This window comes from Papaver somniferum, chromosome 6 (assembly GCF_003573695.1).
Source record: "Papaver somniferum cultivar HN1 chromosome 6, ASM357369v1, whole genome shotgun sequence".
Taxonomy (NCBI): Eukaryota; Viridiplantae; Streptophyta; class Magnoliopsida; order Ranunculales; family Papaveraceae; genus Papaver; species Papaver somniferum.
Genome location: NC_039363.1, coordinates 76574108 through 76599581, shown reverse-complemented (window position 1 = coordinate 76599581; position 25474 = coordinate 76574108). Strand labels below are relative to the sequence as shown.

Here is a 25474-nt window from a genome sequence, read left to right as displayed (position 1 = left end):
TGAAATTAGAAGAGGCAATAGTGATTAGTATAGGTTTGTATTTTCATATGATACTTTTGTTATACGCTACTTAGTTATTTTTTTGTTGTCATAGTTGTCCAGGTTTCATCATTATTATGAAGTCGAATCAACAACAGGTTGGCAAGAGTGCATGACTAATTTTTGAAGACCTCGGGGGTCTTCATCCTAGAAGATCCAAAGAGAATCCATTGGTCGAAAAACATACTACAGAAGGTGATTGTATCTAGTAATTATAGAAATATATATATATATATATATATATATATATATATGTAGTACAGTAAATATGGAATGAACCAAACTCTTTACGTTGTTGCTTATTCCTATGTGTAGATAAGGGAAACCTCAAGATCAGTGACGAATTACTTGAGCTTAAAAGGGCATTTGGGGAATGGATTATCAACGAAAGTATTCAGAAAAATTAAGAGCTAGCGAAAAATTATTACGTGAGATTTTATTTATTTAATTATTATTACCTTACTGTTTTCTAGTCAACTACGAATGCTAATAAACTCTTATTACTATCTGGAGGTCAAAGATGATCCCTCGATCTTAATGATTACTGAGTTGATATCCCCGATCTTAATGATTAGTGGCATATTCCTCAACAAATTGGTGTTTCCAAGAGAAAGAACTATCCGACGTTTTTCTAATATATCCTTAAATTTTGAATACTTCTTTTACTGGATCGAAATCTTTCAAGATGTACTGAACATTCTATACGATCAATAATTGAGAGTCTTTAATTATCGGTCTAGATCAATTCATATGGATGTTTATCTTTTTAATCTGACGAAAAACACATTGAAAATAAAAGATGCGGCATTCCACATGGAAAAATCGTGCCAGAAAATCTGTACCCGAAAAATCGTGTCGGAGAAACTGTACCTGAGAAATCGTGTCACGGACATCATGCGAGAGAAACTGTACCCGAGACATCGTGCTAGAGTCACTATTTCCGGAGTGCCAAAGAAACTGTACCCGAGAAATCGTGTAGAAGCATCGTTAATGTTTATATCAGTTAATGCGTGGACTCTTCCTACCCTATTCCGGTGCATTTCTTATTTTTTCTTTGATGAAAAAAGAGAAATTCTAGACAGTAGTTCTCTTTTTTTTTTGCTCTTTTTGTTGATGATAAAAAAAAGAATAATTTTGTCTTTATATAATAGTTTTCTCCTCATAATCTTACTTTATTTTCGTCTTTATATATAGCTTATCAAAATGGTAAAACGAATAAAATTTTGTATTCAACATAGGCCGGTGGAGATTAGTAGTGAGTGAAGAAATGAAAAAGAAAGAACGACTCGTACAGTAATTTTGTATTGAATTTTAAAATTTGACTATGTATGATATTTTTGCTGATAATTTGTATGGATTTTAGATTTGTTGATTATGAATTTTGTTCAATAGATAAATATTCATGTGTGATATAATTTTCCGGGATAATTGGAATTTGGTATTCAGGTTTTGACCAACACTAGGCTTTGGTCTAACATTTGTCCAATGTTAGGGTTTGGTACTTGGACTGGACGTTGACCCGCCTTGACTAAACTTTTGTTTAGTAATTATTAAAAAATTTATATAAAATATAATTATTAAAATGTTTACTATCACATCCTTTATTAAAATATACTCCCTTTGTTTTTGGAAAAGAGATACTTTCACTTTTTCATTTTAGCCTAAAAATAAGCCAAATTGGAAAAGTGAAAGTATCTCTTTTCTAGAAACGGAGGGATTAATTATTATAAAAGAAAGAACGCCTCATGTGGTAATTTTGTATTGAATTTTTAAATTTGACTAGGTATGATATTTTTGTTGGTAATTTGTATGGATTTTAGATTTGATGACTATGAATTCGGATGAAAAGAGAAAGATTTAGGGCTATTTAATGTTTGGTACCCAATAAATGTCCAACACATTGCTTTAGTGCCCAACATTTCAAATATTAAGGGTTGGTACCTGGCTCTGTTAGAGACTATCAAGTCAAACAGTTGACTTAGCAGAGTTCATATTTCCTAACGGAATTGTTGTAGTTACCGTTTTACCCTAACAATCTTAACAATGACAGGAAAAAGTTATAACGTACCGTATATCCGCACATCACTTCGTATTCGTGACTCAGTTTGAGTTCCGAATTTTTTCTTTTTCGACCTTCACAAAAATGGTAAAACATTAAACTCGTTCGGTATCTCCTTCTTCACCGTTCTCTTCTGTTGGTACTATTATAATTCAAATTTTCGATTTTAAATCAGTCTAAATTTCATTGTTAATAAGAGATTTTAGATAGTTAAATTTAAATTGCTCTTTTATTTTTGTTGGAAAGAGCTTTTGAATTGAACTAGTCATGAATAAATTCTTACTGCATATTTAACATCAACAATGAAAAAGCGGGGGTATAACTAACACTCCAATGTAATTCCGATAGCACCAACTTAAAAACAAGACTCAATCAAGAATTATATTAAAGAGTTTTTATCTCTTTCTCAATATAAGCAGCAAATCAAACAGAGAGGAATCCGCGAGCCTGATTGATATGAGAAATAACTTGGATGGTACCAAAGACCAACGCCCAAGTGTCAATCATGTTCTATCCAACAAACAAGGTCGGATTTATCAACTGATTAAACTATGCACAACCTGTGATATTTCAATTATATAAACAAATATAATGCGGAAAACAAATAATATATACACCAGAAATTTTATTAACGAGGAAACCGCAAATGCAGAAAAACCCCGGGACCTAGTCTAGATTTGAACACCACACTGTATTAAGCCGCTACACACTCAAGCCTACCACAAGTTAACTTCGGACTGGAATGTAGTTGAGCCATAACCAAGTCTCACACCGATTAAGGTATAGTCGCGTTTCTTACGCCTCTAGAACCATGCTGGATTCTGCGCACTTAATTCTCTTAGCTGATCTCACCCACAACTAAGAGTTGCTACAACCCAAAGTCGAAGACTTATAGACAAATCTGTCTCCCACATATATGTTTATTCTTTATTCGGTTTTTGTTCCGTCTTTTGATAAAATCAAGGTGAACAAGAACCAACTAATTATCCGACCTTATACTCCCGAAGAGCAGCCTAGAAATATTAGTCACCTCACCATAACCCAACTGATTAACAAGAAAAGTTATTGCAGAATCACAAGAGTCTGAGACTAAGAACTATTGTGATTACTTTTTGTATCTTACCTATCGGAAACAATTTCTTATTTGTTCTAATGATCTTCTTTAAACACTTGAAAGAGAACGAGATTTAACTTTAAAGTTTGAAAATCTCAATGAAGAGCATAACTTGTTGAAAGAAGAATACTCACAACAATTGCTTATTTACAAAAAGGTAATTGAGAAAAATCAGGATGATTTTAAAGCAATTAAAATTGAATGTGAAAGGATGTATGAAAATCACAAGAAGTTTAGGGAAGATACTTCTCAACAAATACAGGGTCTTGATGAAAAACTTGCTGAATTTGATGCAAGGATTAACTCTCAACAAAAGAGTTTCGAAGAAAAAGAAGAGGAATATGTATCACGAGAAAAACGTCTTGAGGCTGATCTAGCTAATGCTCTTGGTAAAATCAAGATGTTGGAAGAAGAAAATTTGGACCTTAAAAAGTTCAATGCTAGCTCAAACAATTTAACCTCAATGTTAGAAGCAAGTAGAAATCATCGTGATACACGAGGATTGAGCTATAAGGGAATAGATGCTTCAAATATTATCAAAGAGGTAAAATTTGTTAAAGCTAAAAATTCTTCTAAACCAGAGGCTACCACTGTTGAAAAAAATGCTAGTGCTTCTTGTAAAGAAGTAAAACCAGCCAAGCCTAAGAATTATGTTCAATCATTCTCTTCAAGTACGACAATCAAAGAGAGCACTTCTGCTAATGTCAAGGAAGCAACAAAGTTGAACAAAGATAAGAAGAAGAAGAGGATGAAGAAAAATCGTCGAGCTCCAATCCAAAAGGATCCACAAAAAGGTAACATTAAAACTTATACTTCGTATTTTTATACTAAGCATGGTTATTATTGTGGTACTAAAGGACACTTGCAATGGGAATGCAAGATTCGTAAGATAAAAGATACATTTTCTTTTGTATCAAACGAATTGGATAAGATTTCTCCTCAAAGGAACTCAGATCGGTATTTCCTAAGTTTAAGAAAAACAATTATTATAATGATAGTTCAAATTTTGCATATCACTCAACAAGGTCGTTTTATAAAAGACCCAATTATAGAAAGTGAGATGACTTTTTAAATGCAAAAACAAGATCTGATGTTCCAATTTGGAGAAAGGGTGTCTCGCATAATATTCAAAAGGAAAATGATATTAATAGTATGAAGGAGAAAGCCGCTCCTGCAAAACCCAACTCTAAATGGGTCCCGAAGTCCTTCATAGCCAAGAAGGGACCAAAAGTTAGTCATAAGAATAACTCTCAGCTGTTAATTGTTGGTGACAATAATTATAAGCGTTTTCTTGAAAGACTAAAGAAAGACATCATGTCTGAATTCTCTTGTACTAGTGGATGTTGTGATAATGACGCTCTTCATCACAAGTCAAAGAAGAAAAACAAGAGATGGAACAAGAGAAAACAAACCAAGCAAGAGGTCAAGAATAATGAGTCTGTCTTAGTCAGTCATGACGAACAAGACAAGGATCAACTTAACACAACCTAGTTGTGTTAGAATGTGCATGCTCACCTTAGTGCTCAATCTTTTTAAAGGTGAGGAAGCACATGAAAAACTGAGCACATGATCTCTCGATTATTATATGACTAATTAACATCTTTAGGGAGATTTATTTTCCTTACTCATCCTTCTATATATATTTTTGAGCTTTTGATAGAAACGGTAATTTTGAGTTGATGATGTTGATATCTACTGATCATATTTGTATAGCTCTTGCTTTTGTGGTTCGACCGATTCCTAGAAGAAAATTCATATGAATGAATGTTTATTTTCTTGATTTGAATATTCAGTTTATGGGATGTTTGATTTCGGTTTTACTACCTTAATATTCGATCTCATATATTTTGAACCCTTGTGGTTTGGGTGACTTTTTGATTTAGCAGGATTAAGTTCTAGCCCATATTGGTAGGCTTTATCAAAGAATCATGAGGGGTTCTGGTAGAAACAATATGTGAAAAAGTCACAATATGTTGAATCGGTTTTGTTTTAGCATAAAAGCATATGTGTTTCGACGGTTTTCAACTTTTGCTTGCAATTGTTAAAACCGATTTTCAACCTTTTTCTGGTAAAGGTTGGTTGTTGTTATTCTTTTTGTTCTTGCATAAGGATGACAACATGATGATATTTCGATTTCAATTCCCCCTGGACGAAGATGCAATCATATTGGAGAAGTGGATGCGAAATTTGAGGTAACAATCTGGTTAGTTAATTGTTTTCCTGTTTAAGAAAATCCTGAGTTTACATCATATATATTTATTGCTTTTGCTTAAAAAAAAATCGTTTCAATTGATGTTTATTCCATGATGTGTGTGTGGATGTGTGTGATTCAATTGGTTCCGGTTAAGAAAAACTATTATTATCTTGCTTTATTGTGTGGTATCAATTGTTTAGGCTGACAAAATTTCGGTGCAATTGCGGTGTTTTAATGCTTATGTTGTTTCAATTGCTTCCGGTTGAGGTGAATAATTATGCAAGTTGATTTATTTGGTTTGTATGAATTATTTATGGCTTAACGAAATAAAATAATTACGGGATGAGTTGTTTAGTCCAATTCGATTTCGGATAAGAGAAACTAAGTTAATTCTGATCTTAGTTAGACTTATCGAGGTGAGGTTTCAGTTATTCAAGTCTAATCGAATGCCTTAACAAGAAATGCTAGTTAACTAACCTAGTACTTGTCTTGTTTAAATTGAAAGGTCTAAGTTTATGGATAATTAGAACCTGATGAGAAAAATAGAGTTATCTTTATTTTGGTCTTATCGAATTAAGCGGTTGTTTTTGAACAATCGGTTTAGCAAAGGGACTAAGGTACTTAGTTGATTTTTGTTTTGCTAAACTAAATTGAAAAAATTGTTTCAGACAGTTTTTTCCTTGGTAACATATCAAAATAAAACTACTTCTAGTTTCGGTTTTGATATTGGTTATCATAACATGATGTGTGGAACCCTCTTGCCTAACTCTACAGGTTGCAAGTCTTTTTTTGATATTTGTAAGATTCTTTTCCTGTTGTCCTTTATTTTTTCGTTTCTTTGTCATTTTGTGACAAAAAGGGGGAGAAATATATGGAGTAAACAAGTGATACTGGCATTGATTTTATATTGATTGGTATCGCTAAGGAAAAGAACATTGGTGCTTAACATTTTATCTAAACAAAAGAGTGAAAGCACAGACTAAGGGGGGGTAACATGTCATATGAATTGGTATAACAAAGACGTGCGGATTGAATATCTACCTATCTTCCTTAGGGACAATATTAGATTTGTTATTATAATGCCGTTGTTGCATTTTCAAGGATTGAATGTAAGCAGTTTACTGTGCTGTTGAATTGCAAGATACTGATAAATACTTAGGTGTTACTTTGTTAATGGGTAGAGATAAATTAAAAGCTTTAAAGTCCATTTTACAGAGTTATAATTCCAGACTTATCTCTTGGAAAGGAAAAAGCATGAATTATGCAGTTAGATCAACAATGGTAAAACATGTTCTCAATGCCCTGCCTACTCATCAAATGGGAGTCTTTAAAATTCCTAAAAATATAATAAGTCAATTAGATACAATTCAGAGAAAGTTTTGGCGGGGGAAAGAAAGTAATTCTAAAGGTATATATTTTATAGGGTGGGATAAACTTCAGGTACCTAAAGCTCTAGGTGGTCTAGGATTTAGAAACCTTGAAAATTTTAATACTGCCCTATTGACTAAATTAGCTTAGAGAGCCTGTAATGATGATGATTCCATGTGTTATCAAATCCTTAAATCTAAATATTCAATAAATGGGAATTTTCTTCATTTACACAAGCTAAAAGATGAGCGTTCTTGGTTATGGAGAAGCTTTTATTCTGGCCTAGAGATTGTGCAACAAAATACAATGTGGTTATTTAGAAGTGGTACCAAAATTAATATCTGGCTTGATTGTTGGGTTATAAGATTAAATAGCCCACCTGTACCTGTTGTAGGTGCATATAGCTTTGAGAATTACAATATGGTCTGTGATTTGTTTTTAACAGGTACCAGACAATGGAATATTGATGTGGTTAATACTCTCTTTTCTCCTGATTGTGCTAATCTAATTCTAGGTATGAGAATTCCAACCATAGATGAAGATATTTTAATATGGAAACCAGATAGATAAGGTAAGTTTTCTGTGAAAAGTGCTTACAATACTATAAGCACAAGGGAAGTAAATTCTATTGTTGCCAATAGTAACATACCAGGTGATGTCTAGAAAAATCTGTGGAAATTCAAAGTTCCACATAGAGTACAGATTTTTATAAGGAAATGTATTAAGAAGATTTTCCCAGTTAGAGCCATCATCTTCAAATATAAGCCTGATATTGATACTAGATGTTGTTTCTGTAAAACCAATGATGAAACCATGACTCATCTGTTTTTGGAGTGCAGTTTTGTTAGGGTTGTTTGGTTTGAAATGTATATAAATATTGATGCAGTTTTAAATGAGTTTACAGGTCTTGACAGTTGGATTATAAATTGGTTTCATTCCCCAGCTACTAAAACTACTGCTTTGTGTCTTAATGAAGTGGATTTAATCTGCAGGTATATGTGTGTAGTCTGGCAGGTTTGGAAAGAAAGATGTTCAGTCATTTTCCAAAATAAAAATCCTAATCTGCAGACAACCATTACTAGAATAAATCACTTATATACTCAATGTGCTCATCTTCTTAATACTCATAATAGTTCTGTCACCAATATTATGCAAACCAAAATCTGGTTGCCTCCAGATAAAGAGTTTCTGAAAGTTAATTTAGATGGATCTTATATTACTCAGATTAAAAGAGGAAGTATATGACTAATACTTCGTGATTTTGCAGGGAATTGCTTAGGAGTGAAAGGAATATGCTTCAATGAGGAGGTGGAAGAAGATTATGGGGCTGAGTACTTTGAGTGCAAGGCATTAGAGGTAGCTGTAGTCTAGATGAAAGATATTGGAGCAACAAAAGTGATATTTGAATTAGATTGTGAAACAGTGGTGAACTCAATAGCTGGGAAGGATTTACAGGTTCATTGGTTCAATAAAAACAAAACTCAATTTATTAAAAATAAGTTTAATAGTAGTAAAATTTGGTTTTGTAAGTCAATTCCAAGACAATGTAATAATGCAGCTCATGGCATTGCAAAAAAGCCAGGGAACAGTCTTTTAGTTTTCATTTCACTGAAAATTTTCCAGAATATATCTCTACACTAATAGAGAAAGACAAATGTAAGATTTTCATTTAATCAATATATTTTCTTTATCAAAAAAAAAAAATCGGGAATCAAGCGTATGTGTAATGAATTCTTGTAATTTGTTTATCCATATGATGTAAGAGTTTTGTCACTAAAATTGACAAAGTGGGAGATTTTTAGAGCATAGCTCGGTTGAACCCACCAAGCGTTGGTATGTCAAGTTTGGTTGTCATATTTTAGTGAATCAAAACTCATGTTAAGAGTCGCTTGATTATGTACTAGAGTCAACTTCGTATAGGTTAGCTTGAAAGTATTAGGATATGATACATTACAAGTATTGCGAAGTCTTGAAGATGTGAAGAAGCAATGAGCTACAACGACAACAATCATCCTTCCACTTGAGGTTAGTGATATTTGACTTGAACTGTTTCATTCCCTAAAATATCTTTCAAGTCGTGCATATTGAAAACAAAACTGCGAAGCATATTTGAACTCTAGATAGACATAGTATTAAGGAATACGATACGAGGTTTATTGCTTAACCATTAAACTTTGTAGATAAGACATCGCCATAATCATTTGAATACTATTGTGATTATGTATGGGTATGAGGTGAGGATTTCATCCTAGGGAGCAATGTTTTACATGTGTTCTAAGGAAGTAAGTTCATAAACTTGTTTATGAACCGAAAAGGAAATTTCCAGGCGTTATTGGTTTTGTTATTAATTGCATATCTCATGAACAACAAATATGTGTGATTGAATATAACCGCTCACGACTTGTTGTGTTCTTGGTAGAACTATTCACAAATGCCTGACTTATGTATTGGTACGACTTTTATTAGTGAAACCGATATTAAGTAATCACCTGAGATGGTATGATCGGGTTTGTGATTTTATGTCTGACCAAATATGGGAAAGGGGAACCGATCCTAGTATGAGGTGCAACAAGGTTTATAGCAGAAAGGGGAATCGATCCTATGAACATGTGCAACACGTTTTTAGGCAAAGGGGAACCGATCCAATGGACATGTGCAACACATATAAGTTAGATACCATATATATGTGGGGAACAAATCCTAGTACCTAGTCAACCGAATTTTGGAAAGCTAGTGTGACTATGCACAATACTCACATGGAGGTAGAACCGAAACTTGTTTTGGTAGAACCGTTAAACCCATGATTGTGATTGAATGTTATTTGATCAATCACATAGTTCTTGAAAGTCAGATGAACCAATTATAAACTTGTTTGGAAGTGTGGCAAATCGGTCTCAAAGTTGTAAGTATGAAAGAGAACTTACAAAGTAAGGATGTCGACATACTTTGAACACGTGTTGTGAATGTATATTTCTTTAATTATTCAAAGTTATTCCTTAATAGCAAAGGGAAAAGAATCCCAGGATCGAAACATAAATAAGATAAGAATATTTTAATTAATGTTATTAATTTCATTTTGTAGGGAAATACAAGAATTAGTAATGTGCATTTACTAATTAGATTTTCTAAGAGATTTCGATCATTATTTTTGGACAGAGCATTTCCAGGAATTATGAAAATCGAATTTGTGCTTTAATGAATATCTTGAGAATATTTTCGGTTTTGGAAATTCCTTGGTGTCCAAACTTCCTTGTCTATAAATACTTGAAGTTTTCCTTTCTAGCAAACTAATCCTTCATAACAACAAGCTTCCTCTTTGTTGTGTTGTTACTGGTGTAGCCGCCTATTCGGAGAGGAGAGTAACCTAATTAGACGAAATCTCTTACATCCGCTCAGTTTAAAGTCTTCTTTGGGATTGAGAAGCTCTAGCGTGTACCGTTGGTGGGAAACTAGATAATTGCGGTTTATCTTTTGTTTTCATTGATTTGATTGACTAACGGTGGTTGAAATATGATTGCACCTAGTTTTTTATGCTTGAGAATCTTCTCTTCTGATATAAGATTCACTCAAACTAGTTCAGAGTTTCAACATGGATCTTTAGACTGTTGTTAATTCTGAAGACAATCTTGTGATAATCCATTGTTAACAGACTCCGTTCTGTGCGTGATTGATCACAAGAGATTCAAGTGATTGTGTGCAGGTTATTATTGAAGATCTAAGAAGATTTGAAGACGAAGAAGATATTGAAGATTTCTGATTTGTGGGTTCATAATCTTTGGTGCGCACAATACTTGTTTCGGTAAAAGAGGATCTAATTAATAATCAGTTTATCCTTGTGATACATTGGATTGATTAATTGAGTAGATCGACATCAACACAATTCCTTGGATTAATAGTGTTGTTGGCTTAATCTTAAATGATTACTTCGGTAATTGAACATAAGATAGATTTAAGGACCTTACGAAAGAGTTTATGTTAAGATAAATAGAAGAGACTTTGTACGACTCATATCACTTGGTTGAAGAGAGTTGATACCAAACAAATTTGTTGTTCCTTTACTGTTTCGAATTGTTCCAAGTACGTGACTTATTTATAAGTTGGAGGCGTGGGAATACAGACAGAACTAGGCGAATTATAGGTTTAGTTGCTTGGTCTCAACTATACGAAGTTAGGTGTAATTTTGTGTAGCGGATTAATCCTGAGAGTATTCAATTCTGGAAAAGGTCCCGGGGGTTTTCTGCATTTGTGGTTTCCTCTTTAAGAAAATCTTGCTGTGTCATTTACTTTATATTTCCGCATTATAATTTTTTTATTATAACTAAAGTAAATTACACAATCGTAAATTCCTATTTACTTGATAAGTGAATCCTTTTGTGTTTGGTTAAGTCTGAACCTTTTTGTCAAGTAACATACTTCGTTGTTGTGTTGTCTCGATCTCGTATCCATAGACGGTCACGCGAAGTGTGAACCGATTAGTTGTATATCTCGACTCAGTCCATAGACAATCACTTTCGGAGAAAGGACTTATAGGTAAAAAAAAGTTTTAGCTTGAGGTATATTTGTGTACCCTCGCCTTTTCAATATATATTAATCTTTATATTTTATCTTTATTTTTATTTTTATATTGGTGTTCAGTCTAAAACCAGAAAATCCCACATGATGGGTACTGGACCGAAGATGGAATCATGCAGCTAGCATTTCAGTATATTAAGGAAACCACAACAGATACTCATCCCAACATTTCGGGTTCGGCGATACAAGTAAAAGCTAGTTTTATTTTAAATAAATATTCTTAATTTACAGAGATAAAAATTGGGTTCAACTTTTAGTCGTTTCTTGATTTATACATATATTGCATGTATCCATGGTTATTTACTTTCATATTTTTGTATTCATCCATATTTCTCCATCACAGTTTTATCGCGATTGTGACTCGGCAAAAACGAAGTTCCAACCTCTATATGATATAAAACAACATCTTGAATCTAGAAGAGGCGATAGTGATCAGTATGGGTTCGTATTTTCATACGACACTTTTGTTCTCGGATTTTACGTTGTCGATCGTTCGCGAAGTTTCTAGGATGCATTACTTAATTATGTTTTTGTTATCATACCTGGTCACGATTTATCATTATTATGAAGTTTAATCAGACACGGGCCGGCAAGAGTGCAAGACTAATTTTTGTAGACCTCGCGGGTGTTCGTCCTAGAAGATGCGAATATAATCCACTAGTCGAAGAAGATACTACAGAAGGTGATTGTAGCTAGTACTTATAAAAATATATATATGAATGTATATATATATATATCAAGAATACATAGTACAGTTTGGATAACTTGTCCTATGTAAAGAGTGGTCAGGATCTGTCCTTGGCAAAGATAAATCTAGGGCTGAGAGGTGATATAGTAGCATGCTCCATACACGTGGTTAATGTGATGTTTCCACTCCCCATTAATCAAACGGAAAACATAGTTAAGTTAAAAGATTGGAAACGAGAGAGAAGAAAAAAAGAGAGAGACAGGGAGGCGAGACCATTTAGTTTCTTCATCAGAGTTGCAGAGAATTTCATTATGTCAATTGAACGGTTCCCAATCTATTCGTCATATTTTCTTATGGTTCTCAAACAATCAACACTTCATACAATGAATCGCTATGACTCCCCCCACACTCCAATGTCTCTCGATAACGTAAACATCTTATCAAAATAGGGATCAAACGCAATTGCAGTGGAATACAGAAAATTTCTGATTTTAGGCAATGTTATTTCACCGAAGATAAGACAAATGTTCTTCAAACTCATTGAACATCGTCAACTCGATATATCCATGGAGAAAGAGGTGATTCTCTATCTCTCTTTATCTATGAATAATAAAATTAACCATTTTTTATTTTACGATATGAATTCATTGATTAAAACTTTATTCTTTTTGATTAAATATTTTTTTCAAGGTTTTGGTTAAGTTAGTGAAGGGTATTACTGTTGTTGTTTTTTTTCCCTAATTTTTTCTTCTATTTCAGTCTTCACCGACGGGAGCTTGCACCGTGCTTTTTCTTCTTCCATATTCTCCTCAATTATGTTGGGTGTTAGGTATAATCGATTCATTGGTTTTGGTTTATCTCTCTTATTGTTTCCTTAATTTTGTGCCGCAAGAATTAATGGGTCTACTGTTTAATGGAAAAATGGAAAGCATTCTGAGAAAGATAAATCCATGGCCGTGGTTGCCTAGACCAAACCCCTTTTCTGCACATGTGCCTGAGTTTTTAGGGAGACGAATCAGTAACCTTAGGCTCTCAATCGTTCTCTACAGCTATCCTAAATCCTCTACCCTCGAATTCTTCTACTTCCTGCCTTCAAGTAAGAACCTTACTGAAACCTTAAAAATTTCAGGAAAGATCATGAAGTCTCCATTATCTACCATTGTGAGCTACCCAAGACCTTCATTATTTTTAGGTAATCAGTCCCATCACAAAATTAAAAAACAAAGATAGAGAGAGAAATAGGGAGACATATAGTTTCTTCACTGACTTTCAAATACTTCCATCCTGATAATTACTGAAAAGGTTTACTATGAAATAAGTTGGGTTCTGACCACGGCCCTGACTATGGAACCTCTAGGAATGAATCCATTTATCTTTATTTGATTTGTGTTTAAGCTGGCAATTAAATCCTGACTCAAGTAGTATCATACTATTTTGATTTCAGTAAACGTGGTAAGTTTTGATATCTTTATGGGTTTTTTTATGGGCGGTTTGAAGTGTATTAAGCATTGCATTTTGTTTTGAAGGCTTCTGAAATATCATCTGTTATCATCACAAGAAGGATACAACCAAGTACCCAATATGAAACCCTTGGTGGTGCTGAATCTCACGATGAAGTTTGGGATGGTCAATTAAAAAATACTAAATGCATTAAGTTGATTTTTCAGAATTTTTGTTTTCAGGTTTGGACTTTTGATATGTCTTTAATTTCAATTGAATCTCAATATCAGAATTACTAGATGCATTTTATTAGAGCTCATCTAATCCTCTGTTTGTGTGTAAATTTATGGATTTCATGGAAATCTATTGCAAATTGAGTTTCTTTGTTAAGTTGATCCACTATTAGTTGCATTTTTAATTTCAGAATTACTGGATGCATTAGGTGCATATATCGGCTGAGGAACAAAATGAGTACGTACATACGACATTATCGATATACCCATCATTATTGCATTCATCTTTAATCTGAATTAAATAAAGTACACCACTTTTGCACATTGTTGAATGATAATGTGGTTAAATTTGTATAATTTTTGTTCATAATTGTTTAGTTTCTGACATAATTAGGGACACAATCGCATATAACTAAAATTTAGTTGAAATTATGAACGACCAAATGAGATCAAATTATGAAAACTTTGATGCAGTTTATGAACTTGCGGACGCAGCTGAAACTGGGAAAACATAAAGGTAATCTCATTCTTTTCACTAGGCTTTTATCCGATTTTGATTTGTCATCGAGTAATATTTTTAGTGCAACCAAGAAAATGGCGACGAGTAAATCCATACTCGAAAATTGCATTGTGGACTCTGTACCTTCTCATATGTGTCTTTCAAAAGATGTTTCATGAACTTCTCACTTTGTGTCAATTTTTACATCTCTGCAGGATCTATCAGGTTGAAATTGGATTGATTAATCTTCCGGAGAATGTAGTGGGTTCTTTGTACTTTTTTTTTTTATTTTATATAATCCATGTTTTTTCCTTTTGATTCAGATTACGCACACATCACTTGTCGATATTAACATTAAACTGTACCCAGAAAAATGCTCAAAAACTATGGAGAAACTCACCACTGGCTGCAGTAATGGTTTATTAAGATAATCTAATCTTCCTTCTGGATAATTATCAGAGGCTTTATGATACATATATATATATTGGAGATCCTCGGGGAGACAGCGATGGTGGGAAGTCTATTTAGGGTAGGGAATTCGAGGATGTATTCTACAAACGGTAACTCCTATTGCTGATTAACAATAGTATGTTACAAATTTAATTCGGTTTTCTTCTAGGATCATATGATTAGAAGCTTATAACAGCGAAAATCTCTTTTATTTCCTCTCCCTCTCAGATTGTTATCATTATCTGTTCTTTCTAGAATCAGGTTCTTCTTTCTAGAATCAGGTTCTTATTTGTTACGAAGAGCTTACATATGAGAAATGGTTAAGGCATGATAAACCTTTCACCCTGTCCATGGACAATTAATGTGCGGTAAAAAAACTAATGCCGCCAGTTCTTTGTAACCATTGTAGCAACACCGTGGATGGATAATAAGCATGCTATACTCGATAAAGTTATGAAGAAAATGGACGAGGTGCAGGTATTTTTACTTTTGTATCGTTACTCATTCCCTAGAAATTTCCTCGTATGTTTGCAATCATCAAGTTAAATAATGATCCATGTATGAAATCTTGATTCTTAACGACATTCAACAAATCAGGACATTTTCACATATTACCATAAAAATCCCTTAACTTCTCAATCCCTCTATTTAATTTTGTTAGATGATCCACCATTTAAGCATCTTACAGTTTGTTGTTTGAGTTCGTACTTACGGAATATCCATTGCAATAATATGTTTTCCATGAAATACACTTGCTTAAACATTTCCAGTTTTGTGACTATCTATTTACAAGCTAAAAGTTATGGCAGCAGTAACTTTAATCTTAACTATTGTGGGTTCTTGATGGTTTATCTCTGAAACACACTGTGTGAAAGATGGTGGAAGTTAAGATGTCTTCTAGGTTGGTTCGAAGTTCAAATCCGCCGGAAATTTATGGAATTACACAACAACTACATTGTCCAGTTCGAATAGCATGTTAATTAAGGTTTTATACTTAAACTGTTGTATTCGTTGGCGTTTTTTTTTTTATATTTTTCTTTACTAGATATGTCAGGACCTGTACTGCCGGTATCTGATTGTTTTCAAAAATTTACTATATGAATCCGCTGGTCAGACATATAACTGAGTGCTGTTACAACTGGATGAACTGAAGTTAATCAAGTGGGATCTTCTTATGCCCCTGATAAATAAGTTCTAAAAGTTTATTTGTCAAACATGAACTATAAATCATTTGTGATTAAGGAAACTATGTGGGCTGTAAAAATAAATCTTCCTCTATTCGTTTATACACAATTTAGTGTAACATCTTCACTTCCACCTATATATGTTTTCTCTTTACAAAGTCATCAATGGACTCATTATCCTTTTCCAAGATAAAAGTCCAGTCGCAGATCCCCCTTGATCGGTAATGTGAATTTTTAGCTAAATGATGCATAGAGTTTTTGTTATTATTGATCATTTGCTAAGGTGGCATGGATGACGAACTTTTTATTTTCTTCTCTAAATAATTTGTTTTTTTTTCTTTGGATTGGGGTAGAATAGTTAAACTATAAATCGGGGTTTTCTTTGGCATGGTCAAATGAATGTGGATTATTATCACTGCATTAATTTTAGTTTGTTACTGCATCAGACTTATGTCAGCATATACATGTAGTGCTTAGTCATTTCCAAGTATAATCTTCTACTTTCACTTGCTCAGACAATGGTATATGATCATTAGCTTAGCCAAGAATTGTTAACATTTGACCACATTGGAGTTGTGGATGTGCTTTTTGAATATTCTGAGAAATTTAGAGAAAGGACACAGTGGTTTGTATATCATTATTGATGACTACAATGAACTTACGTGACTGGATCATATGCATAACATTTTCATTCACGTTTTGTACAGGTAGACAAACAGTATAGCCTAACTATTTTTTTTTTGGACGCAATTGTTTGTGTGTTGCAGGTTTGTATCATTACAAGTGAAACAACAACTAAGAAGCCAGTTATTGCAGTTTCAACCTTAGCTTTCGTCAAAGAGTTAAGGACACATTTTGAAGATGTGGTGGAAGAGTGCATAAATTTTTTTCATTATTTTAAAGGTCACGATCCAACTATTTTGATCGACTGCACTTGAAGAGTGCTTCTTGCGGGCGCGTGTGGTTCCAAGACGATGTGTAGTAATATATTAGTAGTGGGATGTTTAACTTCATTTTCTTGAAACTCATGTATGTTATTACTTAGCTTATTCAAAAGGAAAGGTTTATCCTCACGCTTAATGCATTACCAAAAATGAAGTGCCCATGCCCTTACAGCCATGTTTCACTTTGGAGCCTTTGGTAGCTGTTGACGATATTAATTATCATTTCAACCTACAAGTATAAAAATCTAAAATAGAGTTATGGACATGATTAATTTCTTGAGACATAGCTATGCTAGCATAAAAATTTATATTGTTTGTCGGCGGTACTCGAATACTGTTTGTTAGTTTTCGGAAACCAATTTTAGATGGTTTTTTTTATCGTACTCTTTTATTTCACACCGGTGATTATTCCACGTTGTTATTTATTATATTGTAGTTGATGGTTGTCATATAGTAAGTTGTTACTGAATAGTGTACATATAAATTAAAATGATCATAGATTGAATTGGTGTAGACTTGATTCCATACTGAACAACTTCTAATCATGCTCAACACAACAATCATTGTATCCAGATCTAAAAACCAATGTATGCCCATGCTGTTACAACATGGGTTAAGATCTAGTGTATATATAGTACAATAAATACGTAATGAACCAAATTGAATTAAGATCTGTAACGAAGTACATGAGCTTAAAAGGGAATTTGGGCAGTGGATTGACAACCTAAGTTATCGGAAAAATTAAGAGCTGGCGAAAAATTGTTGTGTGAGGTTTTATTTATTTAATTATTACCTTACTGTTTTCTAGTCAACTATTAATGTTAGTAAACTCTTATTACTTTCGTTTGTTTTTGTAGCCATATATGGAGGTCGAAGACGATCCCCCGATATTATTACTCAGTGAGTTGATAACCCTCGATCTTAATGATCAATAGCATACTCATCAACAAACTGGTGTTTCCGATAGAAAGAACCACCCGACGTTTTTCTAAAATATCCTTAAAATTTGACTACTTCTTTTACTGGATCGAAAGTGTTCAAGATATATTGAACATTCTGTACGATCAATACTTGAGAGTCTCTCATATATAGATCAGTTTATATGGATATTTATTTTTCTAATCTGGCGAAAAACACATTGAAAATTAAAGATGGGGCATTCCATATTAAGAAATCTTGCCAGAAAATCTGTACCCGAGAACTCAAATATAATTACGAGATTTCAACTTAATGAATCTCAATCAAGAAAGAATATTCAGAGTGATATCTCTTTCTCTCACAATCAGAAAGTTTAGAGAGGAAAGTCCGTGAACCTGATTTGCGGGTGAGAGTACTTGGTGATTCCGAATATCAATTTATGTTAGAGCATAGCTCGGTCGAACTCACCAAGCGTTGGTATGTCAAGTTTGGTTGTCATATTTTAGTATCAAAACTCATCTAGAGTTGCTTGATTGAATACTAAAGTTAACTTCATTTAGGTTAGACTAGAAAGTCTAGGAATGTTGAGACATACAAGTATTACTCCGAAGACCTGAAGAATGAGAAGAAGGAAGGAGTACAACGATGACATCATCCTTCCAATTGAGGTTAGTAATATTGACTTGAACTTGTTTCAATTCCTAACATATCTTTCAAGTCGTGCTATACCAAAAACATAACATGCGAAGCTGTATATACTGTATATATATTGTATATTATATCCTAGTGGAGAGGCATGATCATAATAGTATGATCATAGTCTTAAGGAATTAGACTACGAAGTATAACGCTTATTTTTTGAACTTTGTAGATATGACATCGACATAATCTTGTATATAGTGTTATGATTATATGTATGGGAATATGGTGAAGATTTCATCCTATAAAACAATATGTTTTACATTTGTTTAAAGGAAGTACATTCATGAACTTGTTTCATGAATCGAAATGGAAATCGATAGGTTTATTGGTCCGGCTATTTATTGCATATTCTTTGGATGATCAATATGTGTGAGTTGGTAGAACCGATCTTAACTCCGGTTATGTATCTTGGTATAACTGATCACAATACCTAGACTTATGATTTGGTATGACTGATCCTGGTAATTGGTGTAATCGATCCTAAGTAATCACCATGAGATGGTATGATCGATCCTTGTAATTGGTGTGACAAATTCTGGTAATTGGTGTAACTGGTAATTAGTGATTGTGTGACCGATCACAAGTAGATACCATGTATAGGTAGAACCGATCCTAGTGATTGGTATAAACGATCTGAACCCATGTATGTGACTTGGTATGACCGATCACAACTAACCATTTTGACTTAATTTGACCAATCACATAGTAGGCTTGGAAGTATGGTAGAACCAATTCTAAACTTGTTTGGAAGTATGGTAGAACCGATTCCAAGATGCAAATCCATGTAAATACGGAATAAGGATTTGCAGTGTAAAGATGTAAACATACTTTGAACACAAGCAGTAACTTTTATCATTAATTGTTCCAAGATATTCCTTGGTAATCAAGGTGATCCTGTGCCGAAATAAATTAAGAATATTTTAATTAAGGTTTTTGGTTTTATTTGCTCTAATTACCAGCAATTAATGAATAACTCTAGAGAATAAAAATTAGTAATGTGCATTTATTAATTGGAGATTTTCTATGAGAGATTTTGGAAAATACTAGACCAACATTTATTGGAATTAGGAAGACCGAATTTGGGCATTCATTGCATATCTTGAGAATATTTTCGGTTTTGGAAATTCCTTGGTGTCCAAAGATCCTTGGTCAATAAATACCTAAGTTTGCATTTCTAGATAACTATCCTAAGAGCCAGGCAAACTTCATTTTTTATTGTTTCTGGTGGAGTCGTCTATTCAGAGAGGAAAGTATCTTAATTAGGTGAAATCTCTTGCAACAGCTCGTTTAATGACTTTTGTTGGATCAAGAAGCTCTACGAGTACCATTGGTAGGAAACTAGATAATTGCAATGTTATTAGTTTTCGATTTGATTAGATTGACTAACGGTTGTTGAAACTTTGATTGGACCTAGCTAGTTTGTTTATTCTTGAGAATTTTCTCTTCTGATATAAGATTCACTCAGACTAGATCAAAGTATCAACGGGATCTTTAGAACTGCTTTTAGATCTAATGACATCTTGTGATAATCCATTATTACTAGACTCCGTTCTGTGTGTGATTTATCACAAGAGGATTCAAGTGTTGTTGTGCAGGTATTTGAAGGAAATAGACGATTTGAAGACGAAGAAGAATTCTTATTAGTTTTTGTATCTTGTGGATTTAGCGCATAAACCTTGATCAGATAGGATCCAACTAGTATCAGTTTATCTTTGGTAGATATGATTGGTTAGTTACGTGAGATCGGCATTCTCTATATTTCTCTTTGAGATCTATATCAATTGAGTGCGAATCTAGACTTCACTATTTCGGTAGTTATTGGATAAATTGATCTAAACATACAAAGGAGTTTATTAGATTAAACATAAAAGCCTTTGTCAACGAATCGTCTTATCTTTAACAATATTGGTTGATTAAAGTGGGTACCAAACAGATTCTTTCTTTGATGTTTGTGTTGATGGTGGTTTTTAGTTCAAGGGAAAAAATCGTAAACCCTGTATTTAATGCGTTGTCATCCTGCAAAGGAATATAAGCCATTTAAAAGCAATGAGTGCTTAAGCCTCTTCGCTCACATATGTATTGAGCAATTCAATATATCTGTATATATGAAATTTACTCAGAATGGTGTGTGCAATAACAATCCCAAAATATTCTGTGAATTTTATCTTCCACCTGCATTATTCACTAATGCATGACTTTCCTAGTATTTTCCTACGCTTTGTTCCCAGCCGAACTCTCAATATTGACATGACATGACGATTAAATGTTCACTCTCAGCAGAGTAGCATGAATCTCCCGAAGTGTCAGTATTGAGATCTGCATGGAAGTACTCATATAGGTTGCACCACCTTCTGACAGAGGGATTAGCGTGTTTACACACCTTTTAATTAAAAGTTAGCGCGATCAAACGCGTTTAAATTCCTTAAGGGAAATCCAGACTGTCCATATCAGTCTCAAAAATAATCACGTCTACACGATTTGCTGCGCGATTTAACAAGCTTAGACTACTCCTAACGGAATTAGGCAATCACCATAGTGACCACCGGCGGGCCCACTAGTGCTCTAGTCGACCGAGTCCTATTTTTGTCATCCGCAAGTGCTTCAAATGCCGACCCAAACATGGATGATCGCGCTATAAAAAAGAGAGCTCAAAAGAGCTAGACCGACCAAAACGGTCTCAGAAGCATCACGACCGTCCAACTTCGCTAGCCTAGTTGGACGGCTTGGGTTTTCTCACAAGCGACTAAGGAAGTGCCGGCGTGTTCACCACCGGCCCAATGTTATCCCCGACCAATTGAATTTCTCATGGGAAGTCAATCGCATACCAAATCGTTCGATTGAACTAGGGTAGGCGCAACCGCTTTAAAACCCTAATTGGTGTTTGCTGCAATATGTTACTGCCGCAAATCGATCACGACCATCCATCTTCACCAGCCGAATCGAGTGGCTTAGATATAATTTTATTTGGCTGAGGAGATGTAAGCATGCTCACTGGCAACCCACCTTTGCATATGATCGATCGACCTGTCCATGGAAAAACCAGAGCGCATCAAAACACTAGCCCAAAGTAGGTTGAACACGTTGTTTGAAAACCCTAAAATTGTGTTTGCGGCAACGCCCTACTGTCGCAAATCGATCACAACCATCCATCTTCGTCGGCCTAGTTGAGAGGCTTAGATTTAATTTCAGGTGGCCCCGAAGATGTCAACGTGATCACCGTCGGCCCACGTTTACACGTGACCGAACGACATGCTCTAACTAGCGCTTGATGCCTTGAATCACTCGCCCAAAAAAGAGTTGGCCGAACGTCCCCTAAACCCTAAGGTTACGTCAATAGCAGTATACAACTGCCGCAAATCATCTCGTCCATCCAACTTTGCCAGCCTAGTTGGATGGTGTCGATTTAGTTTTAGAAAACTAGCAAAATAGCATTGTGTTCACCGGCCATCCCTCCTCCACAGGGAACGATCGACCAAAAGACAGATCGACCATAGGGTCCTCAAACGATTACCCAAAGATGTCCGGTCATGCTACTTTTAAGACGCTCAATCCGTGACTGATTCGATCGAGCTCAAAAAACAGCGATGCATCTAACACATCGATTATTTTCAGAAGCTTATTCGAAAGCGATGCTTTACATACATCGATTATAAGCAATGCTTTACGAGTATCGGTTTTACAAATAATTTATTATTTGACCTAAAAGCACTACGTGCTAATTTTAGCGGCAAGTCACATGACTTAACCCATTCACTCGAGACATCAAACATGTCACAAATTGGGGGATACATACTTGGGTATTGGTCTGGCGGTTTACAGAGTGCGGCGTGCAACGGTCCCATTACAAGAAAGTGCCAGGAAATGCGGACAGTTAACGGTAACGAGAGTAGTGGGCGAACGTGTGGTGGGTTTTCCCTCATAACGGAAACACGATGATCACTACCTTTGGCACAAACCCACTTCTCCATTACTTTACTTTCTCCACTTCCTAAGAGATCAGGGTGCGCTCAATGACTTGTATAAATAGGTTTTCAATCTATTTCGAAAGACAGAGACAAGTATCCAGAAACCATTTTCTGATACACAAGTCATAAACAGCCACACCTTCATAATTCTGATCTCAAACACCTTCTTCACTTCCCTCACTAAGATCAACCCTTCTCCTTCACCTTGTGACCGAATTGAATCTGGAACGACCATTTCTTGGTTTAGTCCAGAGTCTTACAGATTGATCTCTCGAATCTAAAAGTACTCCCGTGCAGGCATTTGTTTAGGGTTTGTATTCGTTTCTCATCAACACACCCAAATTTACCAAAAACAGTAGATCCGTTTTTGACCTCAAACTGTTTGGATACGATCCAAAGGACTTGATATTCACGTGCGTGACTCTAGAAGTCGAAGGCGCAGGGATACTGAGGGAACTAATTAGCTAGGGGTAGTTTTCTTGGTCTCAACTATACAAAGTTGATATTTGATTTTGTATAGCGGCTTAATTATGAGAGTATTCAAAAATGGACTAAGTCCCGGGGTTTTCTGCATTTGCGGTTTCCTCGTTAAAAAAATATTGTTGTGTCTTTTACTTTGTTTTCCGAAGTATAATTGTTATTATAATTAAGTAAAATACACAAGTATGTTAACTCCGTAATACTTGATATTGATCCTATAGAGTTTCGGTTATTTCCGAACCTATTATCAAGTACACACTTTGTTGTCATATCGTCTCAATCTTGTATCCATAGTCAATCACACAAGTGATATTGTTGTTGTATTGTCTCGATCTCGTATCCATAGACGATCACACAAAGTGTGAACCGAATTTACATGTTGTCTCAACTCTGTCCATAGACGATCTCATTCGGTAGAGGACTTATAGGTTAAAATAAAAAGATTATGGTGTATTTGGATACCCTAGTCAATTGGTATCAAAGCAGGCAAACACGAAAAAATATAATATATGTGTTTGGTGCGATCCAACCTATAAGATTTGAATCAACATGGTCACGGTTGAACCTGTACATGATTCAGTTAATGAAAAGCAAGATGAAGAAAGCATTTGTGAAGAATCAATACCTAATAAAGTCATCTCATGTGAATCTACTAAACAAGTTAATCAGTATAATAAAGATTCTGATGACTGGCAAACTTTCCCTGAAAAACAACTTGATAAAATTTTCGATGATGGTGACTCTGAAATTGATCAAAATGTAAAAGAAGATATCTATGTATTATCTTCACTATTAGGTATTGTTTCTACAAAAAGGCTATCTACCTCATATGTTGGACTTCTTGTTCCACTTTGCAGAGAAAATAGAAAATTGAGAAAAAAATTCTTTGTGTTTTATTTGGGATATCAGAATGCTCGATATATTCTTAAAGACTGCAAAGATAGCCGAAACTCAAAATCTCTTGATTATGAAAATCTTTGCAGAAAACATTATTTGTTGAACAAGAAACTTGTTGAAACTGAAGCAAGGATTAATTTTCAACAATTAATGTTTGAAGAAAAAAATAAGTTTTTTCTCTCCAAAGAAAACCTTCTTGAAGACGACCTTGTCAATGCTCGTGAAAAAATTAAGTCTCTAGAGGAGGAAGTTGCAAAGCTAAAAAGGCCCAATGATAACACAATAAATTTATCTTCTTTGTTGGAAACAGGAAGAAGTCATGGTGATACGCGTGGCTAGGGATATGAAGGAATCGATACTCCTACAAATAACAAAGAAATAAAATTTGTAAAGGCTGCAAGTTCTTCCACTCCAGAGGATCCACCTAAAACTTCTAAAGCTCCTGATCTACCAAAGACTCTTGTGAGATTCTAGAAGAGAATGTTACTGCAAATAATCATACTGAGTCTCCAAAGATTAAGAATCTGCATGCACAAAATATCAGAACATCTCACAAAGGTAATCTTAAAACTTACACTCATTTTAATAAGCATTGTTACTATTGTGGAGATAAAGGTCATATGCAAAGGAGTTGTAGAATTCGGAAGATGCAGGATGCTCTATCCTTTGTTTCGAAAGAATTGGGTAAATTTACTTCTTCCAAAAACTCAGATCACCATTGTCCAATTTAGATACAAAATAATTATTCTTATAGTTCACATTTCTGTCCTGCAAGAGTGATTTCTAAAAGGAGCAATGATAAAAAGGGTAATACCTTTGTCAACAAAAATATAAGATCTGATGTTTCGACTTGGAAAAATGTAATGTTGCAAGATATGAAACAATATATCCATCCTATATCCTCCTACAAGTGGATGCCCAAGTCTAAAGTAAAAACCACAAAAGAGTCATCTAAAGAAATCACTAAGGAAAACAATCAAGTTATAATATTAGCTAAAGATAACTACGAACGTCTAATTGTTAGACTCAAAGAGGACCTAAAGATATCCAATGATATCGATACAAAGGTATCCTTCAACAATATACTACAAAGTGGAAAAGGAAAAAGAAAGTCAATCAGGAATCACTGATTAGTCGAATCTTATTGGTATGTATTTTTCTTAGAAAAAAAAAAGAGGGATTTTTTGTTTTTTTAAAGTTGAGTTTTAGTTATCTTTAAGTAATCAAAAGGAGACTTTGCTTATTTGTATATTATTACTTCCGAAATTTAAAGGTTTCCTACTTGAACCTTCAGAAAGAGTTATATATACATATTCGGTCATGATCTTCCTCATACAATATCAAGAATACCATAGCAAGATACTGTGGTATACATAAAGATATTTTACAACGTCTTCTCTTTACAATGTGGAGTGTCGGGAAGATTTAACAGAGAAAATTTTGGATGTAATTAACTTCTGCAGATTTGTGTTTCTTCGAAAGAACTACATACTATTTCTTTTGTCAAGAAGCGAAGAGAATGTAGTGATGTTGTATGTGAATATTGTTTCAAAAAGATTGATAAAATTATCGAGTCAAGCTTCACATATTTTGAAAAAGGGAAGCTTGAACTGTGCTCCGAATATTGTTCTTTTCCCATCAAGACAACTCTCTCAAAAATCATTGCTCCTAGCCTGTTTGAAGGAACAATGGAACTTATTGGGAGAAGGGATCTAATCAAAGATGATA

At 34.3% G+C, this 25474-nt stretch overlaps 1 protein-coding gene across 10 annotated transcripts; it reads left to right on the top strand.

Annotated features, from left to right (window-relative positions):
• Window positions 1–12272: 12272 nt before the first annotated feature.
• LOC113288043 lies at window positions 12273–17026 on the top strand. Of its 10 annotated transcripts, none has more exons than XR_003330448.1 (9): window positions 12273–12612; window positions 12794–12863; window positions 13561–13716; window positions 13899–13945; window positions 14182–14224; window positions 14422–14431; window positions 14530–14766; window positions 15066–15133; window positions 16608–17022. XR_003330448.1 is itself a non-coding variant. In XM_026536983.1 (8 exons), exons 4-8 carry the CDS (start codon window positions 14185–14187, stop codon window positions 16776–16778), a joined length of 390 nt encoding a protein of 129 aa, XP_026392768.1. In that variant the 5' UTR covers window positions 12273–12612; window positions 12794–12863; window positions 13561–13716; window positions 14182–14184; the 3' UTR covers window positions 16779–16832. The 10 variants fall into 10 exon arrangements, 2 of the variants coding, with proteins under 2 accessions (XP_026392768.1, XP_026392767.1); XR_003330449.1 differs by having other exon boundaries at window positions 14422–14467; window positions 14666–14766; window positions 15066–15641; window positions 16608–17020; XR_003330444.1 differs by having other exon boundaries at window positions 15066–15641; window positions 16608–17015.
• Window positions 17027–25474: the final 8448 nt, after the last annotated feature.